An 18,260-nucleotide genomic window follows, 5' to 3' on the forward strand; every position below is an offset into this window, starting at 1 on the left:
CGTTCCAGCACACCGGTTTAGGTTAGTAGTAGTTTAGTATAGTAGTTTTCCCTGCAACGCACTCGACTGTACAGGTAATTGGTTTCCGTTCTCAGTCTTTGTCTACTTTTAGTATTGTGTTTCACTCTGTAACTGTTCCGTTGTATAACTTTGTATTTGTACTTTCATTATATGTTGCATCGCTTTGTATCTACCGCAGTTAGTCAATAAAGTCACATCAAATATAAATCGACCTGGCTTTGGTGTTACTTAGAGTGAGAGTCTAGTAACTTGTGCCTTAGAGTGAGAGTCTAAGGATTGTAACCGTAATCGTAACTGTAATCGTAAGTTAGCCCAAATCCTACCCACGCAGAAAGAACGTTTGTTACATGGTTCCCACACGGAATTATATTTGCGCTGTGACCTTTGCCTACTGCGGTATATAGAATTGTAATTTCCATAGAATCCGTTTTGTTCTTGTACTTTTGGTCCTGGTATACACGAATTGTATTTTGAAGCTGTGTTGTTGCACCTGGCCTTTGTAAAATTGTCCCCTTGCCCGGCCCGACCTTGCTGCAAAAGTTATATCTGACCCACATCTGACCAAAATTTAGTTTGGTTCTCTGTACAATTTTTTTTTTCTCGCTTGTGTTTCGACCCTCGACTAAGCGTCACATCTACCTCTTTCGTTCTGTTCCGATTAATTGCTACTTTGCTCCTTTCGCTGTGTGTTGTGATTCCCCAGCACCGCCTATAATTTTATCTGTGCTGTTATTTTGGCCCGCAGAACCTCGATTTTTTTTTCTATTCTCTGATTCGTAGTTACAATTGGCTCCAGAAGCTTCCAAATTTTGTACGCTTCCAAATCTTGTACTCGCCTGGCTATTCACCTGGCTATTCCCAACCTTTGTAAATCGCCGTAAAACTTCTGTTTTTTGTTAGCACCTCCTTGTCAGTCAGACAGCTCGGCGTTCCATTGCTACTTTTCCATTCGGCCGACGTCGACACTTACCTGTGAACCCCTTGTGATTCACCGCAAATCCTCTGTTTTTTAGTTCTCACTTTCTTGTAAGTCAGACGGCCGTCGCCCGTCGTCGTTAGGACCAAATTTCCATTCGGCGGCCACTTACCTGTGAATCGTCTGCATCGTCTTGCCCGGCACCACACCAATCTCGGCGTCGCTTTGTGTCGCCGACTCTCTGTTGCATTCCACCTTGGCGTGTTTTTTTTTCCAAATTAATACATGTTGTTTTTGCATTGTTGACGCTGTGTTGTAATCTAATCAAAATTTCCCTGTTTTTTTTTCTCTGCCCAATTGTTGTAACTATGCACATGTTTGTTCTCGGTACCGTTTGTCACATTTCTGCAGTCTTGACCTGTTTGGACGTGTGGATGAGTAGACTCTGTTGTTGTTGCCGTTATTGATTACTATGTTGTTCTTTCTAGCCCGGAGATGGTTACTGTCTTATGCTCCGTCTTGATTGGATTGTCCGTTGATGAATTTATGCATTCTTGTTTGATCTTCTTGGATTGATTGTACGACTTGTAGGAAGTCGCAAGTTTTGTCTACTACTGATGTAACTGTAATGTTGACCCCGTAAAGTCTGTGTTTGGCCAAGTGTTTATTGTTTGGTGATGATCCTTGTTTGATCTTTTTGTTGTTGGTTTTTGGTCATCGTTTACTTGAAACTTGTGACCCCTTGCCTAATCCTTTGCTTGTGCGGATTTAGGGTGGTTTGTCTTGTCTATTGTCGACTTCTCTTCTTTGTCGTCCGACTCATTAATTCCACGTGGCTGATGTTGTATTGTTGCCCGTTCGTTGTTTTACTTGGTTGTTGCTAATGCAAACATAGCCGGTTTAAATAATCAGCATTCATCTGTTAGTTTGCACGGGTCCTGTGTAACGTCGACAGAAAATTGGTGTCAATCAATTTCATAGGTCTGTTGTCTCGTCTGTTGTTATATTTCAGTCCCGCGTATAACTAGATTTCTGACATGAGAGGACAGTCTGTTTTTGGTGCCTACCAGGGTCAGGGCATAATATGGTCTTCGCCTGGCCCAAGTGTAAGGTCGCCGATACCTGTTTCCATCCCAAATTGCTCCAAATTCTCGTGTTCTCAAATTCCAGTACTCAGTAGTTTGATGGCCGCACTTGGCCGAGCTGTATTAGAAGTGCAACGCACACAACAAGAACAAATTACAACACTGTGCCGACTGGTTGTGTGTCTTGCCAGTAACCATTCCTCCAGTAAATACAGGGGAACCAGGTCGCCACGGACTCATCCATGTTTCTTGTGTAGCCGACTTGGTCACTGGAAAAGACAGTGTCCACTGAGATGTAGTCCGGGCCATAAGGGCCCCAATAACCATCCACCATCTCTCCCTATCCGCAGCGACAGCGACACTCCCGCACCAGCTGACGCGACCACCGCCCACTCCGGGTCGGGACCAGTAACCCCGCGTGGACTTCGGTCCGCGGGACCCTCTTCTTCTTCCTTTCCAGCTTCACCTAACTCCGATCCCCGGGGGACACCAGTACTGACTCCGGTGACACCTGTCCTACCGTCTGCGCCAGCGACTGACATTCATGTCCCGCCACCGGTTTCTGTCCTGCTGCCGACGCCAGGGGCGGCCCGGGCCGAGTCTCCCGTAACGCCGCCTGTGCCTGTCCCGCGAACGTCAGTAACGCCGCCTGTGCCTGTCCCGCGGACGTCAGTAACGCCGCCTGTGCCTGTCCTGCCAACCACCAGTACTACCGTTCCCACCACATCTCCACGGCGACGACCCAGCCGTCGTCAGAACCGTCCAGAATACATGAACACTTCCATTTCTATACCAGACCATGTTCCTCTTAGTTATAGTGATAGCGAGACAGACCATCTCCACCCCAACGTATGCCAGGATTGTTTTCAGGACGAGGGGCTTACTGGCCAGGGCCCTCCTTCGGATAGGCCGGGTCCCCGGGGGGAATCGCTCGAGGTGGACCCCTCGCCCCCTCCCTTGAGGTCCGTAGCTCACGACTCCTCGCCTAAAAGCTGGAGCCCAGTCACCCACCTGATGTCATCCTTAGTTCGGGCCTTCAATCGCCCACCAAAACTGGAAAGTTTCTCTATTTAGTGTTTATGGTTATTATGTCCATGTAACTACTGAAAAGTAAATTTTTCCTTTCGTCTGAGGTTCCATGTATGTGTAGTTGGTGACGTTCAAGTACCCCTTGTTTTCCTTTTTGTCACGTCCAAATTTGGAACGAGAAACCTCTGCCACCCCACCAAGCCTAGGGGTCTCTGTGGGTTCGCTTACCACGGGGGAGTGCGGGCGACTAGCACTCTTCCCGTCAGGGCCACCACTCTTTCTAGTACTAGTAATTGTATGAGCATAGGGCAAGTTTCTCGTCCTCTTGACGTGTACCGCAGTATCACGCTGCTAGTCTCTTCCCTTGGGGTCGCGCAAAACTCACCTTTTCCATTAACGGACCTCCGTCTACGATTGGAAAAGTTTTCCTTTCTCGTTTTTTATTTCACTGTGTATTTTCTTTTTGAATAAGATGCGGAAATATTTTCCCTTTTTCGATGAGATCAGGTATTCTATGGATCAGCAAGGTAGGAATCGTAGCTTGTTTTACGACCAACTTCCCAGGGAGTTAGGTAGTGGGGTTTCCTCGTTCTTCTCCTCGATGGGTCCCGTTGTCCCTTCCGAACGTTGGGCGCTCCTAGTCCCCTCCCCGTCCTGCAGTCATGGAACCCCCGCAAAACACGGTGGGCTCCCGAGCAAAAACGCTCTAACTGTCTCGACCGGGTTAGAAATGGTCTGTCTGTGCTAAGTATATTTGATTTGCTTTGGTTTTAAAATGGTCGTCGACGATCCTGTACTCTGATAAGAGTTTGTTATAATTAGGTATGTTCTGGTTTGAAACTGATCGTAAACGACCCTGGACTTTGGTAACTTTGGTATAATTGGTACGTCCAGTGGTTAAGACGATCCTGTACTCTGGTAAGAGTTTGTTATATTAGGTTTGAAACTGATCGTAAACGACCCTGGACTTTGGTAACTTTGGTATAATTGGTATGTCCAGTGGTTAAGACGATCCTGTACTCTGGTAAGAGTTTGTTATATTAGGTTTGAAACTGATCGTAAACGACCCTGGACTTTGGTAACTTTGGTATAATTGGTATGTCCAGTGGTTAAGACGATCCTGTACTCTGGTAAGAGTTTGTTGTATTAGTTATGTCCGGTGGTCAAAGCGACCCCGGACTTTGGTAAACTTTGGTATGTAAGTTTAGTATGTTAAGTATGTTCTGGTGGTGGAAACCTGATCTGATCTGAAATCTGGTAAAATTTTTATGCCTGTCAAACCGGTTGTTATTGAAATGTGGAGAAATAATTGTTTTCTTTGATTGCTGATCTCCTGCCCGATGTCTTATTCTCATGATTGCTTTGCTGATCCTGTATTTTGACTTTGTTTATGTATTTAACTGGTGTTACGTTGCGGATGTTGTATTTGCTTACGTGCCCGAATGATAGAATCGCCTTATGCTGTACCCTTTTGTGTACTCTGGTTGTTTTGCTTTCTACTGTATTTGATTGTGTATTGATTATTGCTTTGATTATACATTGTACTGCATTCGATTATGTGCACTGATTATTGCTTGGTTTATATGCTGTATTTTGAGTAGGTGTATTGTTTATTGTTTTGACCTATGCTGGATACTAATGTTTATTGATGATTGCTGTAAGTTATGCTGCGCTTTTGTTTTGCACGACGATAACAGGGTTGGCCTTGCGAGATGTGTTAGGCTTATGTTTTATTTCATTTCCGTTTTGTATTGCATTGTATTGGTTTTATTGGTTTTCTGCTATTATGTTGACCGAGTGTTAGTTGAAATCGCGATGTTTCAGTTGATTGAAGATTACGTCAGTTGGTTTTCTTCTGTAACGTTCGGATTTATTTAGGTAGTTAGTTAGTTACTTAGTTAAGCTAATGATGCGGGAGCATCATTACGTGTGGCGGGGGATGGTGTAACAGGCCAATCACTGCGTTAGACAGTCTGGGGTCACGTGGTGAGAGCACGTGACCCAGACGCGTCATTGGCTAAAGCCTGACCACGCCTCCGCCATGCAGATGTTGCTCCGCCCTTCCGCGCGCACTATAAAATAGCGGGACGCGCCCTAGATCCAGGTTCTTCACCTCTCGGAAGCTCCGTTCCAGCACACCGGTTTAGGTTAGTAGTAGTTTAGTATAGTAGTTTTCCCTGCAACGCACTCGACTGTACAGGTAATTGGTTTCCGTTCTCAGTCTTTGTCTACTTTTAGTATTGTGTTTCACTCTGTAACTGTTCCGTTGTATAACTTTGTATTTGTACTTTCATTATATGTTGCATCGCTTTGTATCTCATACCGCAGTTAGTCAATAAAGTCACATCAAATATAAATCGACCTGGCTTTGGTGTTACTTAGAGTGAGAGTCTAGTAACTTGTGCCTTAGAGTGAGAGTCTAAGGATTGTAACCGTAATCGTAACCGTAATCGTAACTGTAATCGTAAGTTAGCCCAAATCCTACCCACGCAGAAAGAACGTTTGTTACATCGCCATTTCTGGTGTTCTCGAAAATTCACCAGGTCGGGAACATCCGCATTTTCTCCTCAGAACATCACGAGAACGGCATAATTCAAATCAAATCAAATTAAATTTTCTACCGCGAAAAGGTCGCAACATTCTGCTGTACGTTTTAGAAAGACATTCCGCCGATATAAAGTCGAGAAGGTAACAGTTATTAGCGCTGAAGTGAAATTTGCACAAAAATAACATCCCAGAGAATTCTCGTCGTACCAAACCACCCTTTTGAAGGGACCAAACCAAATGCGTTTTTACAGGTGTGCAAATTACGAAGACAAATTCAATCTCAAAGAAAATGAAAAGCGGGGAGAAAAGCGTGGAGAAAAGCCACACAGAAAAGCCACAGTCTGATGAAACAGAGCTCATTATTTCCCCAGAAATATGAACTCGCGGCGATGTGTAGATAACAAATAAAAACACACATACACTGGTTACAGGCACGCCACGCATAGAAAATGTAAAGTCATAAGGCTATGGGAAATACTTCATTGGATGAAGGAGGCCTAGGTTCAAAAAGATTGGACTGCTCTTTTGCCATACTAATTCTGTTCAGGGACTTAACTACTAAATCACAACTTCTTTGCCACTTCCCAAGTTCAAGTGACTATAAGAAACGGCGTGGCACATATAAATTATCTTATGGGATCGGAAAAAAGTTGGAGAACGTCAGCCAGCTCGCTGGGAACCTTTTCATACAAATCACGGTAAACGGAGATTAACGTTAAATATCAAGAACGATGTTAACGCCAGGACCAAGTTCCATTGGGTGTATTTTGTATGCTAATTGCTAGAGGACGCTTTTAGACGGTTCGCGCGAAGTTACCATGCGTGTGTTGTGTTGATTTCAACAACAGCATTTCGTCCCGGTTGCTTCGGCGAACTTCTCGGTGTTTGGATATAATTAATTATAAATACTGATATTATCATCAACACGCTTCAGAGACAAAACAACAACGGGTTTTAAAGCAAAAAAAGAAGAAGAAGAATAACAAAGAACTAACCTTGTATTGAGTACGTCAAAGGCCAAAGCAAGTGACGATACGCCAAACTACGCAACCTGGTTGTCACAATCGTGCGCGTCCGCTGTAAGTTATACAGGAATGACCACAAGACATGATATCAAAAACATCATTTGATATTCCCTCAAGTTATCCTAGCGATCAACTATATGAAAGGATTCCGAAAAGATATAATTGCAAACCAGAGAACGTCTTGGGTATGCAAAGCGTTTACAAATAATACAATTAAAAAGGATTTTTTCCTGTTCAACGCAGGATTTTCAAGTTCATTCCTCCCTGCGTTCGATCCGCCATCTTTGCTCCTGTTGCCATGGACACGGGTTCTATTTACTCCCACAGATGACACTAGCCAGCATTTGAGCAGGTTGGTTTTTTTTTCTCTCCGTTTCTAGGCGGAAAAATCACGAAAATATTCACGAAAAACCGCAAGTCATAGTCAGATGTTACTTGTAAGGTCTTTTAACACATAGAAGGAACATTAGGGAGACAAAAGGCGGAGTGTTTTGTTGAAAATGCTCTGAAAAACATTTTTCATTTTGGCGCTGAATGGATAGAACAAGGTTACGGCCACCAAGGTCATTTGGACTATCCATAACAAAGATAACATATTTTACACCTATGGAACCAGACAAACATAACCATATACACTTAGTTATTTTTCGCAACGTTTCAAGATTTAGAAACATCATGTAGTTTATCCTGAAGGCTGTTTTACATGAGTTTTTTTTTTTATGACATCTGTAGGCGTTCTATCATCTATGTTGAGAAGTCGACCAATGGCGACGACGATGTCAACTGAACAGTCTGACGACAGCGTTAACGTTGAGAGTATGAGCCGAAAACTGAAGAACACAGGGTCTGAAGACGACCTGGAAGTTGGTGCTGAGGCCATGGTAAGTTTCATGTTCGTTTTGGGGAGTTTTTCAACCGCCGGTGTACCGCTCGTGTTGTTTTCATTTGTCAACTTACGTTGTAACATTAGTTAGTTCATCATTTGTTATGATTCACGTTGCGTAACGGTTAGCTTCTGTGGATGTTTAACTAGATAGGTTGTTAACTTGCTATATCAAATGACAATGCCACAAGTTTGTTTCTTTAGGACAAAAAAGATACAAAACTTACGTCAACGTTTTATAACCTTCAATTTATTTGGATTTTTTACATGGAAATGTGCATGTTATAATTTGTAACAATGTTGCCATTGGGTCAGTTTAATTGAAAGCAGTATAAGTATGATTTGAATTGTTTACCAAAGGTTTACTTTCTTTTCTATGTTTTGTTTATATGTTTGCTTATTGTAGCGCATTCCCTTTCTTATTCAGCCAACTGACACAGGCAGCACAGAACCTGCGTTACAAGAGTAAGAACTCAGTTTTAGTCAGCTTTAGCTAGCACATGAAGTCAGAAATAGTCAGAGATCAGAAATATTACAATGTACTGAAACAAATGTATTGTTGTACATTCATGTCTACTTTACATAGTTCATATGTCCAGTACTTTTTTGAAGGGGGCTTTAAATGGATATTTCTAGGAAAATGAAATGTGAAAGACTAGATAGTGTCACTATGAAATATTTGCAATCGTTGTCCTTGCAAGTATTTTGACATTTACAAATAGTAAAGTGCATTTATACCACCCACTCTCACTCACTCACTCACTCACTCACTCACTCACTCACTCACTCACTCACTCACTCACTCACTCACTCACTCACTCACTCACTCAATCACACTCTCACACTCATTCACTCAATAATGCTAATCTTTTCCTTTCACAGCCTAAAAGAGCGCACAGATGCTCTGAAAGAAAACCAGAAAGGCCTCCAGAGGTAAGGAACAACTCTATATAGAAATACATTTAGGAAAACATTTAGTCTGCAACTACCACAATATTGTCAACCATGTCATTTATTATCTGTTGTTGATAACCAAATCAAGAAGCATTTAGAATCAAGAGATATATAGCACACAATGATGAATGATGCAACACAGATGGAAATACTGGTTGCATGTGCACCTTGACCCCAGGAAGAATAGTGCTTTTAAGCACTAATGGGGATCGTAATAAACAAACAAACAAACCTTAGTGCACCCATGTTTGGAGCTGTGCACCCATGATCTTTTCCGTGAGGGTGCACCCAAATATTTGCATAGGTTTACGTATTTAAAGATCTTTTAACATTTTTACATATAAAATGTATAGTATACAGTATATTATTAACATCTAGGTGTCAGGAAAATGAAGAAAAAATCATTCATATAAGTTATAGTACTAGACTAAGTACTTTTCTTTAGAATTGAAACATAAATTTTTAGTAACATTGTGATTATTCATATACATATATATATATAACACAATAATTTTGTGCACCCAATTCATTAAGTTGGGTGCACCAATACACATATTCCCAAAAATGGATTTCGAACCCTGCAACATGTGACATAGATAAATGATGCTGCATGTTACTGGGCTGAGATGTTCATTGCCTAATGTTGCCTCTTTTTCTTTCAGCCTGTTGCACACAACGCAACAATATACATGCCTGGCGATCAGGTAATATAAGGCATATTAAAGCATTTTTACATGTTTACATCTTCTTGAATTGAAGGCATTTTAATAGATGTATGTAGGGTTGCCGGCTGGAGCTTCTATTGCGTGCATATGTAGGGTTTTCCGGCTTCTATTGCGTGCGATCTACGTTTGATCCAAAAACTCCCCCCCCCCCCGAAAAAAAACCCCCGCCGATCCGGGAACGCCTGAAAAGGAGGCTAGCATTTTAGGCAGCTGTGATTAAAAAGTGTCAAGAAAGCATTGGAAAGTCTCAATCTAGTGGACTCAATAAATAATAAATATATACCGGTACATAAAATACATTCTCTTCTCCATTCTGATATACTGTCGTAAAAATAAAAAGTATTGACTTATGAGATATACCTCATCATTGTCCAGTTTCATACATTGTGCTTGATTTCTATAGGAGGCTACAAGAACAAGTACACGCAACACACAAGCAGGAGAATCTGATTATGACGTAAGAACAATCATTTATCTTCGGCTTCTATTGACATATGACCTGCCCTTGGTGCTGAAAATATCTCTCCATATATAAAATATCCATCTGTAGAGAAAATCATTTTTATGATGCAGTGAATGTGAGGTTTCATAAAATTTTACATGTAGAATAAGAAATGAGAACTTCAAAGAACGTAATAAAGTTTGCCATTTCTAAATCTCTCATGTGTCATGTCTAATATTTCTATCTTTGACTGAGGTGCCCAGTATAATTATAATGATAGATATGTTTGTTGACATATCTGTAACATTTGTTATGAATTGTTTCTACTCTAGGGAGTTCGCAAGATGGCTGGAGGCAAACTCCACGTAAGTTTACAAATATAACGTTATTTATCTTGCAGTTGAAATCATATTTGCTAAATTAGGAACTTGCCCCCACCATATACTGAATCCGTTCTCAGATTCGCTAAATAAGCTGTAAATTCAAAGATGCTTAAATTAATTCTTTAATGGTTTTTCCTCAGAATGATCCTGGAAGTAGAATCATCCTTCCAGAACAGGTGAGTTTTTGTACACTTTCTTGATGCACAGAACAACAGTTAATTTTAGTTACAGTTAAAACACAGGTTTCACATGGAAGCAAGATTTGATCCACTAGTCATTTTGATAAGTGCAATAGAATCTATACATGCTCAAGGTGTGGCTCTCTTTAAACAGGACTCTGATCTGAGAATACGTCTGTGAGGTTTAATGTGCCTTTCCCAAAGGCCTTAAACCTGACTAGACTACCTAGCCAATAGCTTCAGTAGATCAATCACAGACACAAGCTGAAAACAAGACTGGCAATGAAAATATACATTGCCATGCCCACGGTGGTTGCTGTTAGGGTTATTGTTTGCATGGCACTGCCATGATTTCATGATTTTGAGGAAGCCTTCAGTTGGTACCTGTTAAGTCTCGACAGACACAGTGCACTCCTCCCCTGAGTGTATAGTGAACAAGCCCACAGAAAGAAGGGAATCTGGGACAGAGAGGTTTTTCCAAGGGTTTCCAGGTATGTGTGCAAATTGCACACAATACTGTACCTTTAGGCACCTCCCTGAGAGGTTGCCAAAAACACTTTTTTAACCATTTGTTAACAGTTTAATGTTTCCCATGCTGCGCACCACAACAGGGTTTCCTTGAAAGACCAGGAGGTGAGTGAGCTGAAGGCTCGTGTGGCTGATCTACAATCAGAAAAGACACAGTGAGTAATCTTCAAATCTTGACTGAAACCATCATTTTAACATACATTATAACTAGTACTTTAAAATATACAATAAAGTACCTAGTTGCAGACGCAGAAAATAATTAGTACTTACGTAAAATGCAAATACACCCTAGAAAAGTCCAAGAATGTCCCATGCTCAAAGGCTGAATGCAATCTGGCTGACAAAAGTTAGGGTATACTAGTAATTCATTGGAAAATGAGTTAGTAAATAACAAAATGATATGTATAATAAAAGTTCATAATTGACCATAAAATTTTAGAACAATAAAGAACATAACAAATTTGGCCTTATTCTAGCCATTCTAGCTAATCATTCTAGTATGTAAAATCAGATGATTGACTTCATCTGTTCTTGCCATGTTCAAAAGACAGACTCAACTGTACTTCTTTACACTGACAGGGAGAGTACTGAGGCAGCAGCTAAGATCAAAGGGCTGGAGGAACGTCTGGTAGATCAGGCGGCAAACACACGGCACAGGTGAGATATGGTCATCCTGTCACTCTAACTCTTACTTACTCACTCACTCACTCACTCACTCACTCACTCTATTCTCAATCACTCACTCACCCACTTACTCAGTCACTTAACTGCACAGTTTACTTTGTCTTGTTTAGGCCACCCGAAAAAAATGTCTAGGGTCGGCAGGTTTTTGTGGGGTCAGTCAGGAAACACAACTGTTTTTTTCCTAGGCCCCACTCACTAGGAAGTTTTAGATATAAGGCCACACCAATTTAATTTGTTGGTTCTCGGATTTTTTCAGAAAAAATATGAAGCGACAGGACGAAAAAAATAAAAATAAAAACAGGTCTAGGCATCCTATTATAGGCTTAAATGCTACAAAATGAGCCATTAAGTCAACACAAAAGGCTGGGTTAAAATTTAAACATTGAATTTTGAACTTTTAATCAAACCACTGCAATGATAGATGGGAAAACTGTAACAACTAGGAAGAAAAGGACTTTCCTCAACTGTTGGGGGGCAAAACATGAGCATTTTTCAGTTGATTCAGGACCAAAATCAAATTTTTTTTTATTGCAAATCAGAAAAAAACGAAGAGGCGATTCCGAGAACCAACAAATTAAATTGGTGTGGCCTAAGTAGACTTTTTTGTTGGAGAGGATAGGGAGATCTTATTATTCATTTATACATTGTCATCATCATCATCATTATTCATCCTCCGTAGAGGGGGAGCATACAAAGTTAGTTCGCCACAACTGACTGTCATACATCACTGAGAAAAGTTCATGTCCCTCCAAGCCAATTTCAGTTTCAATAAGTTGTAGTACCCGGTAACTAGCAGCGTTAGGAAGAGCACACTTTTGTTATAGAAACAAATTTCATGACAAGTCCATTCTGTGCCCCACAACAGAATTTCCCAGAAAGAGCAGGAAATCGCGTCACTGAAGGCTCGTGTGGCTAAACTGGAAGATGAAAAGAAAGGGTGAGTAAATTTTTTTCAAACCTTAGAAGTTTGTAATATCTGCCCCCATTATTTTTTTCATCTATTATAAGGCCACACCTATTTAATTCCTTGGCTAACGGATTCGCCCGCTTTATTTTTTCTTATTTGCAAAAAATAATTCAGAATCAACTGCAAAATGCTCGAACAGGTGAAAATAGTCTTTTTCTTCCTAGTTGTTACTGTACAGTTACTTCATCTTTCAATGTAATGGTATCATTAAAAGTTCATAATTCATTGTTTAAATTTTGAACCAGCCTGGTATGTTGACTTCATGGCTCCTATCGTACCATTTTGGGCCATAATAGGATGCCTAAGCCTTTTTTCTTCTTTTTTTTTCGCCCACCTGCTCCATTATTTTTGTAGAAAAATCTGTTAACCAAGAAATTAAATTGGTGTGGCCTAATGGTGGTATACATAAACATGTACTATCTTCATCATTTAGATGTGACGAGGCCAGCCCACACATGCTCTCGCAAACTCTGCAAGCCGAAAATGTCCTGAATGACCCAAGGCCTATCCATCAGGACATACAGAAGGTAAGTGACTTTTAAAAAAGGTTGGTTTGGGCTTTGTAATGCAAGAGTGGTAAGAGTAAGATGCAGAGGGATAAGTTAAAAATTTTCCATGCGCAATGTCTATATACAGAAATGTCTGAATAAGTTGACCAATGCTTTAATACACATGATGTTCAAGGTTGCATGATAGTTTCATAATTCCCAGAGGATAATCAAAAGTTATTTATTTCTTTATTCAATAGATCAAAAAAGGCAATGATGAGAGAATGGCTCATCAGCAGGAAATGGTGGCAGAAGCAGGAAGCAGAAAGTTGTGGAATCAGGTAAGGATCATAAAACTGATTTTTGTTTTCTTCACTTCCAATCATAATGTTATTACATTGTAGCTGTCATTGCATTTATTCTGGTCAGAGAAATGTATTCCACAAGTGGTATTGGAGAATATTTTCAGAAACCTCTCAAAGTATTAATGCAATATGGAAAATTGAATTAACTGACCTAACTGAGCAGATTGAGCCACATGTAAGTAAAAAATTCAGACCTGTACATGTTTATTGCGCTACAATCATTGCTTGAAAAGCCACTACAGTTTTTGCTATAAAAATGATGCTAGTACAAAATGCATTTCAAAACAATTCTCTAATCAGTTAATAGTAGAATATTCTTCAATCTGTGACTGTTTTTGTAAGGTTAAAAAGTTAACATGTACCTCAAAATTTTCGATGTTGACTGTACATCTTGATCAAGGAGTGACCTTAAGTCTCGCGAAACACGAGACTTGGGTGGATCTTCTGCCTCCCCCACCTCCTTGCGGAGTAGGGGTAAATAGGACTTGGGCAGTTTCCAACCTTCAACCACACAAGTCTCGACATAGTCTTGTGTTCCCGCGAGACTAGGTCACTCCCTGATCAAGATGTACAGTCGACATAAAAATTGGGAGGTATGTGTTTTTACCATACAAAAAGAGTCACTGATTGAAGAATATTCTACTAGCTGTAATCAGACGTGATTGATGAACCTCTTCAACAATTCTCTAATTAATTAAAACGATAGTAAATTATAAGGAAATGTTCACATCACAGAATATTCACACATTTTAAGTTTGGCTGTAATTTCTTCTTTAGGCAGAAGTGCCAGAGAAGGCAGAGAACAAAGTGCCAGATGCTGAAGAGCATGACGAGACAGACATGAATGCGGTGGAGGTGTCCCAGATTACACTGAACGGCATTTCTCTGCCACTGTCTGATGCCCTCATGATTTTGGCGATGGGAGATCCCCTGCCACTAGCACCTGCTGAACAGCACAACAAAGCAAACAAGACGCCATCTGAAGTCCCCCAGATTCTACTGAATGGGGATCCTCTGACACTGCTACATGCTGAAGAGCAGGATGAGGCAAACAAGACCCCAGATGAAGTCCCCCAGATTCTACTGAATGGGGATCCTCTGACACTGATAGATACTGAAGAGCAGGACGAGGCAGACAAGACGCCATCTGAAGTCCCCCAGATTCTGCTAAATGGGGTCCCTCTGACAATGCTAGATGATGAAGAGCAGGACGAGGATACACAGAAGACTAGCCTGTCCTCAGGTGATGCAAACCTAGGAAACAACATAAATGCTGCACAAAAGCAGCCACACATCCCAGATGCGTTTGAAGGGCTTATGTCAGATTCCTTATACAAGGAGCACCTTCCCTCTCACCGCAGATCAGCTTCTCCACAGGAACATTCAAAAGTCATGAGACATGAAGACATGAGCGGAGACATGAAGCCACAAAGTCCTGGAGCACCATCCTCCTGGTGGAAACCAGAGAAGCCTTCCACGTACCAAGAGGTTGGAGAGCCGAGTATGAACCTCCTGGACTTTACAGCAGCCGATGAACCCCGTGGACTGGAATGTCTGATTGAGAAGAAAGCACCGCATAAGTTTTGGTGTGAACCAGCCTTGGTGAGAGGAGGTAAGCCCAGAGGGCTGGAAAGTGTGCTGGACAATTCAAAAGATTCCCAGGCCGTACAGCAGAAAGCATGGCAGAGATGTCAGCTCACCAACACGCTTGACCTGTCGTCAACAAATGACATGGCCGCTGTGTCGGGCAAAAACATGAGCCACTCCACCATGAGCATGCAGGTCAACACGTCTCCTGCAAATGAGGGAGAGGACACTGTCCGAGATGAACCTGTTGCGTTGGAGCCTTGTTTCCTGTTGGCACTGCTAACCCACAGGATTAAGAGAGGCTACAGACTACTCAGCACTGTGCGACACTGATGAAGCTTAAGCTACATCAGCAGCCTGTGAATTTTTCTTATAAGTGTAAATTATTGTACAAAGTTTGAGACGACTCTGTGACTTTTAAGTCATATGTTGGTATAAAGTGCAGATGAACATCAATGTCACATCACAAAAATTGTCATCTGAATGTATACATTACAGTGCCACTTCATCTCTACATGTACATACCAGAAATGTATCTACCAAACAAAGATTTTAATGAGACAAGTACAAGTATTTTATTATGCTTTTACATGTACATCAGAAGTGTGCAGAGACTCTAATTTGTGACGCAGTTTAAGAACTGCCTCTGATCGTGTTTTTGGAAACATGTAGAATACAATATACATGTTTTCTGAAGGAGCTAAAAGTCTGTTGTATTTCTTGTATTGTGTATCAACCATACTATAGTGTTTGCGTGTTGCCGGTGTTCCACACCAAGGACAGGTTTGTTGTATGTGAATGGTGTTCAGCACCAGGGACAGGTGTGTTGTGTGTGAATCGTGTTCAGCACCAAGGACGTGTGTTGTGTGTGAATGGTGTTCAGGAACAGGTGTGTTGTGTGTGGATGGTGTTCAGCACCAAGGACAGGTTTGTTGTATGTGAATGGTGTTCAGCACCAGGGACAGGTGTGTTGTGTGTGAATCGTGTTCAGCACCAAGGACGTGTGTTGTGTGTGAATGGTGTTCAGGAACAGGTGTGTTGTGTGTGGATGGTGTTCAGCACCAAGGACAGGTATATTACTGGTGTTCAGCACTAGGGACAGGTGTGTTGTGTGTGGATGGTGTTCAGCACCAAGGACAGGTATGTTTGTGTGTGGATGGTGTTCAGCACCAGGGACGTGTGTTGTGTGCGAATGGTGTTCAGCACCAAGGACAGGTGTGGTAATGGTGTTCAGCACTAGGTACAGGTGTATTTGTGTGTGGATTGTGTTCAGCACCAAGGAAAGGAATGTCTCTGTGTGTAAGGCTAAGGGAGGATGTTCAACACATAGATGGGATTGACCAACAATGTGTGGTGCGTTAGGATGACAATTATTATTATATAAATTATATGTTATCAGATAGTATCCGTTTACTTCTTATCATCATTCGATATAGAACCAGTTATCAACAAAAAGTGGGGGTTCTCAATATACTGCACTACAATACACATGGAAAAGAATAATACAGCTAGCTGCCGCCGCGCCGCATGCCTTCAAAGCTGGTATGTTGTGCTGAAGTCGGTATACCAGCTATACTAATACAGAAATTAATAATCTCATTATTCCAACCAGTACTAAGTATTTGCCTTGCTGCCATTGGTTGATCTGCTAATTGTGGTGGACAGTCAGGGTCGGTCTATTAGACAGTAAACTACTTTTTTAAAATCATTTTTTTTCAAGAGTTTAAACACACTACAACACCATACATAACTGCACAATGCGGTGCCCCAACCCAGTTCTTACTGGTTCACTTTTAACCATTACCTATCTACAACACACGCATGCACATACACCGTTAACACTCCGGAACCAAACATACGAAATTCCCATAAACCAGCGCTCTTCTAAACAATACTTCTGTCCGGAAAGTAATAATTCAATGCGTTACCACCAGCACAGTATCTTCGACCCTGTCCAGCAAAAGACTCCGTCTCCACATAAGTCACTCCCCACATAGTTGCTAAGGTAGCAGCCACCCAGGTTGCAGAAGGTGGCCGTGCCTCCAAAGCAGCAATCTGGAACAATTTCAGTACAATCTGTTTGGGAGGGGTCTAAACTTACATGTACACAAATGACATCAAAAATAAGATACAAAAGTATCAGGAAAAGCTGGGTGGCAAAATTGACCTTTAAAAAACAGATTAAGAATTTAAAAAAAGAAAAAAGATGCAAAAATTCACATGAAATGCATGGCAAAGTTGACTCTTTCAAAGTATGTCTGAAATCAGGAATGCCCATTCGGAATCATATCTTTCTGAATATAAGTTGTTAAATATGACATGTTCTGACTCTTTGCTAGGGAACAATGTTTGCCAAATAGTTTGTTGTTTACCTGTACAAACAGCAAAGTCGCCTTTGAACCACCCTCTGTCTCCCAACAATTTCGCCTTTTTCTTGTCTTCTCGAAAATTCACCAGATCGGGAATACCTGAATTTTCTCCTCAAAACATCGTGAGACCAGCATGATTCTACTGTGAAATGTTCTAAACACTGTACTGTATTTAAGTAGCTAGCTAGTAAGTGACATTTTTTAACCTGCCCGTTTCCAAGAGTTCGTGAAGGCAATCTTTTTACGCACGTTTTGGGTGTCTAGATAATGTCTCTTTTTTTTTGGAGGGGGGGGGGGTAAATCCGCATTGAAAGTGTATTTTTATCAAATGACCATTAATTCATTCACACGTGCATAGTTATTCATTGACCTATGTTCAAAGAAATGGTGGTGAATGTCAAAGACCGGATCGGAGGACGAGGACGTACTAGTACACATGGGACCACACAGCAGCGCCCCCGGCGGTTGATTGACTAAGTGCAACATGAAAACCATGCGGACAGTTGCCGCAAGCTTTTTTCGAAATTTTGTGTTTTTGCTTCATTTCACTTCAATGAGGTTTATCTTCAATAGTCTAGAGAGTATCTAAGACAATGTTAAGTACAACTTACCACCAACAAAGGACGTGGCGCGTCTTCCTGTGCGAAAGTTTTTTCCGGAGCGTTCCTCCCGCCTCTTCCATATACACTCGCCATCTTGGAACGGCGTGTATCACGCACAGGTGCCACCTGTTGACCATGAGCAAAATTTGAATATGCTAATTACGTTGAAAATTAGATTAACAACATGGCCAATAGGCGAGCACTACTCACAAAAAAACAAACAATACTGCATTGATCTCATAATGTTTTTTATCTTACAAAGTTAGTTTTGTTCATCATTCGACTTAATAGATTATCAAAAGAATACACCTTAGTAATTACTTTTTTACCTAGTTGCCCAACAAATAATCTTTTACATTAGAACATCAAGCCAACGAGTTTTTTTTTGCCATTCCCATGCCTTAAATTGCTCTTTATCTTTCTCACCTTTTCCACAAGAAGATACATTGCCAAACTGACACACCTCTCCATCAACCACTAC

General features: G+C 41.2%; 2 protein-coding genes and 1 long non-coding RNA gene across 4 annotated transcripts; 2 read left to right on the plus strand and 1 right to left on the minus strand.

Moving 5' to 3' along the window:
- Positions 1-657: 657 nt before the first annotated feature.
- Positions 658-4,243, plus strand: LOC109477052 (leucine-rich repeat extensin-like protein 5). 2 transcript variants are annotated; one of them, XM_019778083.1, is made up of 2 exons: positions 658-4,095; positions 4,202-4,243. In XM_019778083.1, the coding sequence occupies exon 1, from the start codon at positions 1,975-1,977 to the stop codon at positions 3,094-3,096; it is 1,122 nt and encodes a 373-aa protein (XP_019633642.1). In that variant the 5' UTR covers positions 658-1,974; the 3' UTR covers positions 3,097-4,095; positions 4,202-4,243. The 2 variants fall into 2 exon arrangements, with proteins under 2 accessions (XP_019633642.1, XP_019633641.1); XM_019778082.1 differs by lacking the exon at positions 4,202-4,243 and having other exon boundaries at positions 658-3,883; positions 3,990-4,180.
- Positions 4,244-6,950: 2,707 nt separating this feature from the next.
- Positions 6,951-15,358, plus strand: LOC109476903. Its single transcript, XM_019777920.1, has 13 exons — positions 6,951-6,975; positions 7,356-7,504; positions 8,389-8,439; positions 9,123-9,164; positions 9,589-9,693; positions 9,960-9,992; positions 10,151-10,186; positions 10,769-10,872; positions 11,297-11,374; positions 12,267-12,338; positions 12,802-12,895; positions 13,117-13,197; positions 13,999-15,358. The coding sequence occupies exons 2-13, from the start codon at positions 7,370-7,372 to the stop codon at positions 15,139-15,141; spliced, it is 1,974 nt and encodes a 657-aa protein (XP_019633479.1). The 5' UTR covers positions 6,951-6,975; positions 7,356-7,369; the 3' UTR covers positions 15,142-15,358.
- Positions 15,359-16,431: 1,073 nt separating this feature from the next.
- On the minus strand, positions 16,432-17,859 carry LOC109477085. The gene is made up of 3 exons (XR_002140638.1): positions 17,789-17,859; positions 17,181-17,285; positions 16,432-16,863 (listed from the first exon to the last, which is right to left on the minus strand). It is a non-coding gene; the product is annotated as an uncharacterized LOC109477085 (long non-coding RNA).
- Between the last annotated feature and the right edge of the window lie 401 nt (positions 17,860-18,260).

The sequence above is a fragment of the Branchiostoma belcheri genome, unplaced genomic scaffold (genome assembly GCF_001625305.1).
Source record: "Branchiostoma belcheri isolate BF01 breed outbred unplaced genomic scaffold, Haploidv18h27 scaffold4, whole genome shotgun sequence".
NCBI lineage: Eukaryota > Metazoa > Chordata > Leptocardii > Amphioxiformes > Branchiostomatidae > Branchiostoma > Branchiostoma belcheri.

Coding starts and splice junctions, on each gene's coding strand:
- LOC109476903 (XM_019777920.1), top strand. CDS start 7,370: ATGTTGAGAAGTCGACCAATGGCGACGACGATGTCAACTGAACAGTCT. Junction 9,993..10,150: donor TGGCTGGAGGCAAACTCCAC/GTAAGTTTACAA, acceptor GTTTTTCCTCAG/AATGATCCTGGAAGTAGAAT. Junction 13,198..13,998: donor GCAGAAAGTTGTGGAATCAG/GTAAGGATCATA, acceptor TTTCTTCTTTAG/GCAGAAGTGCCAGAGAAGGC.
- LOC109477052 (XM_019778083.1), top strand. CDS start 1,975: ATGAGAGGACAGTCTGTTTTTGGTGCCTACCAGGGTCAGGGCATAATA.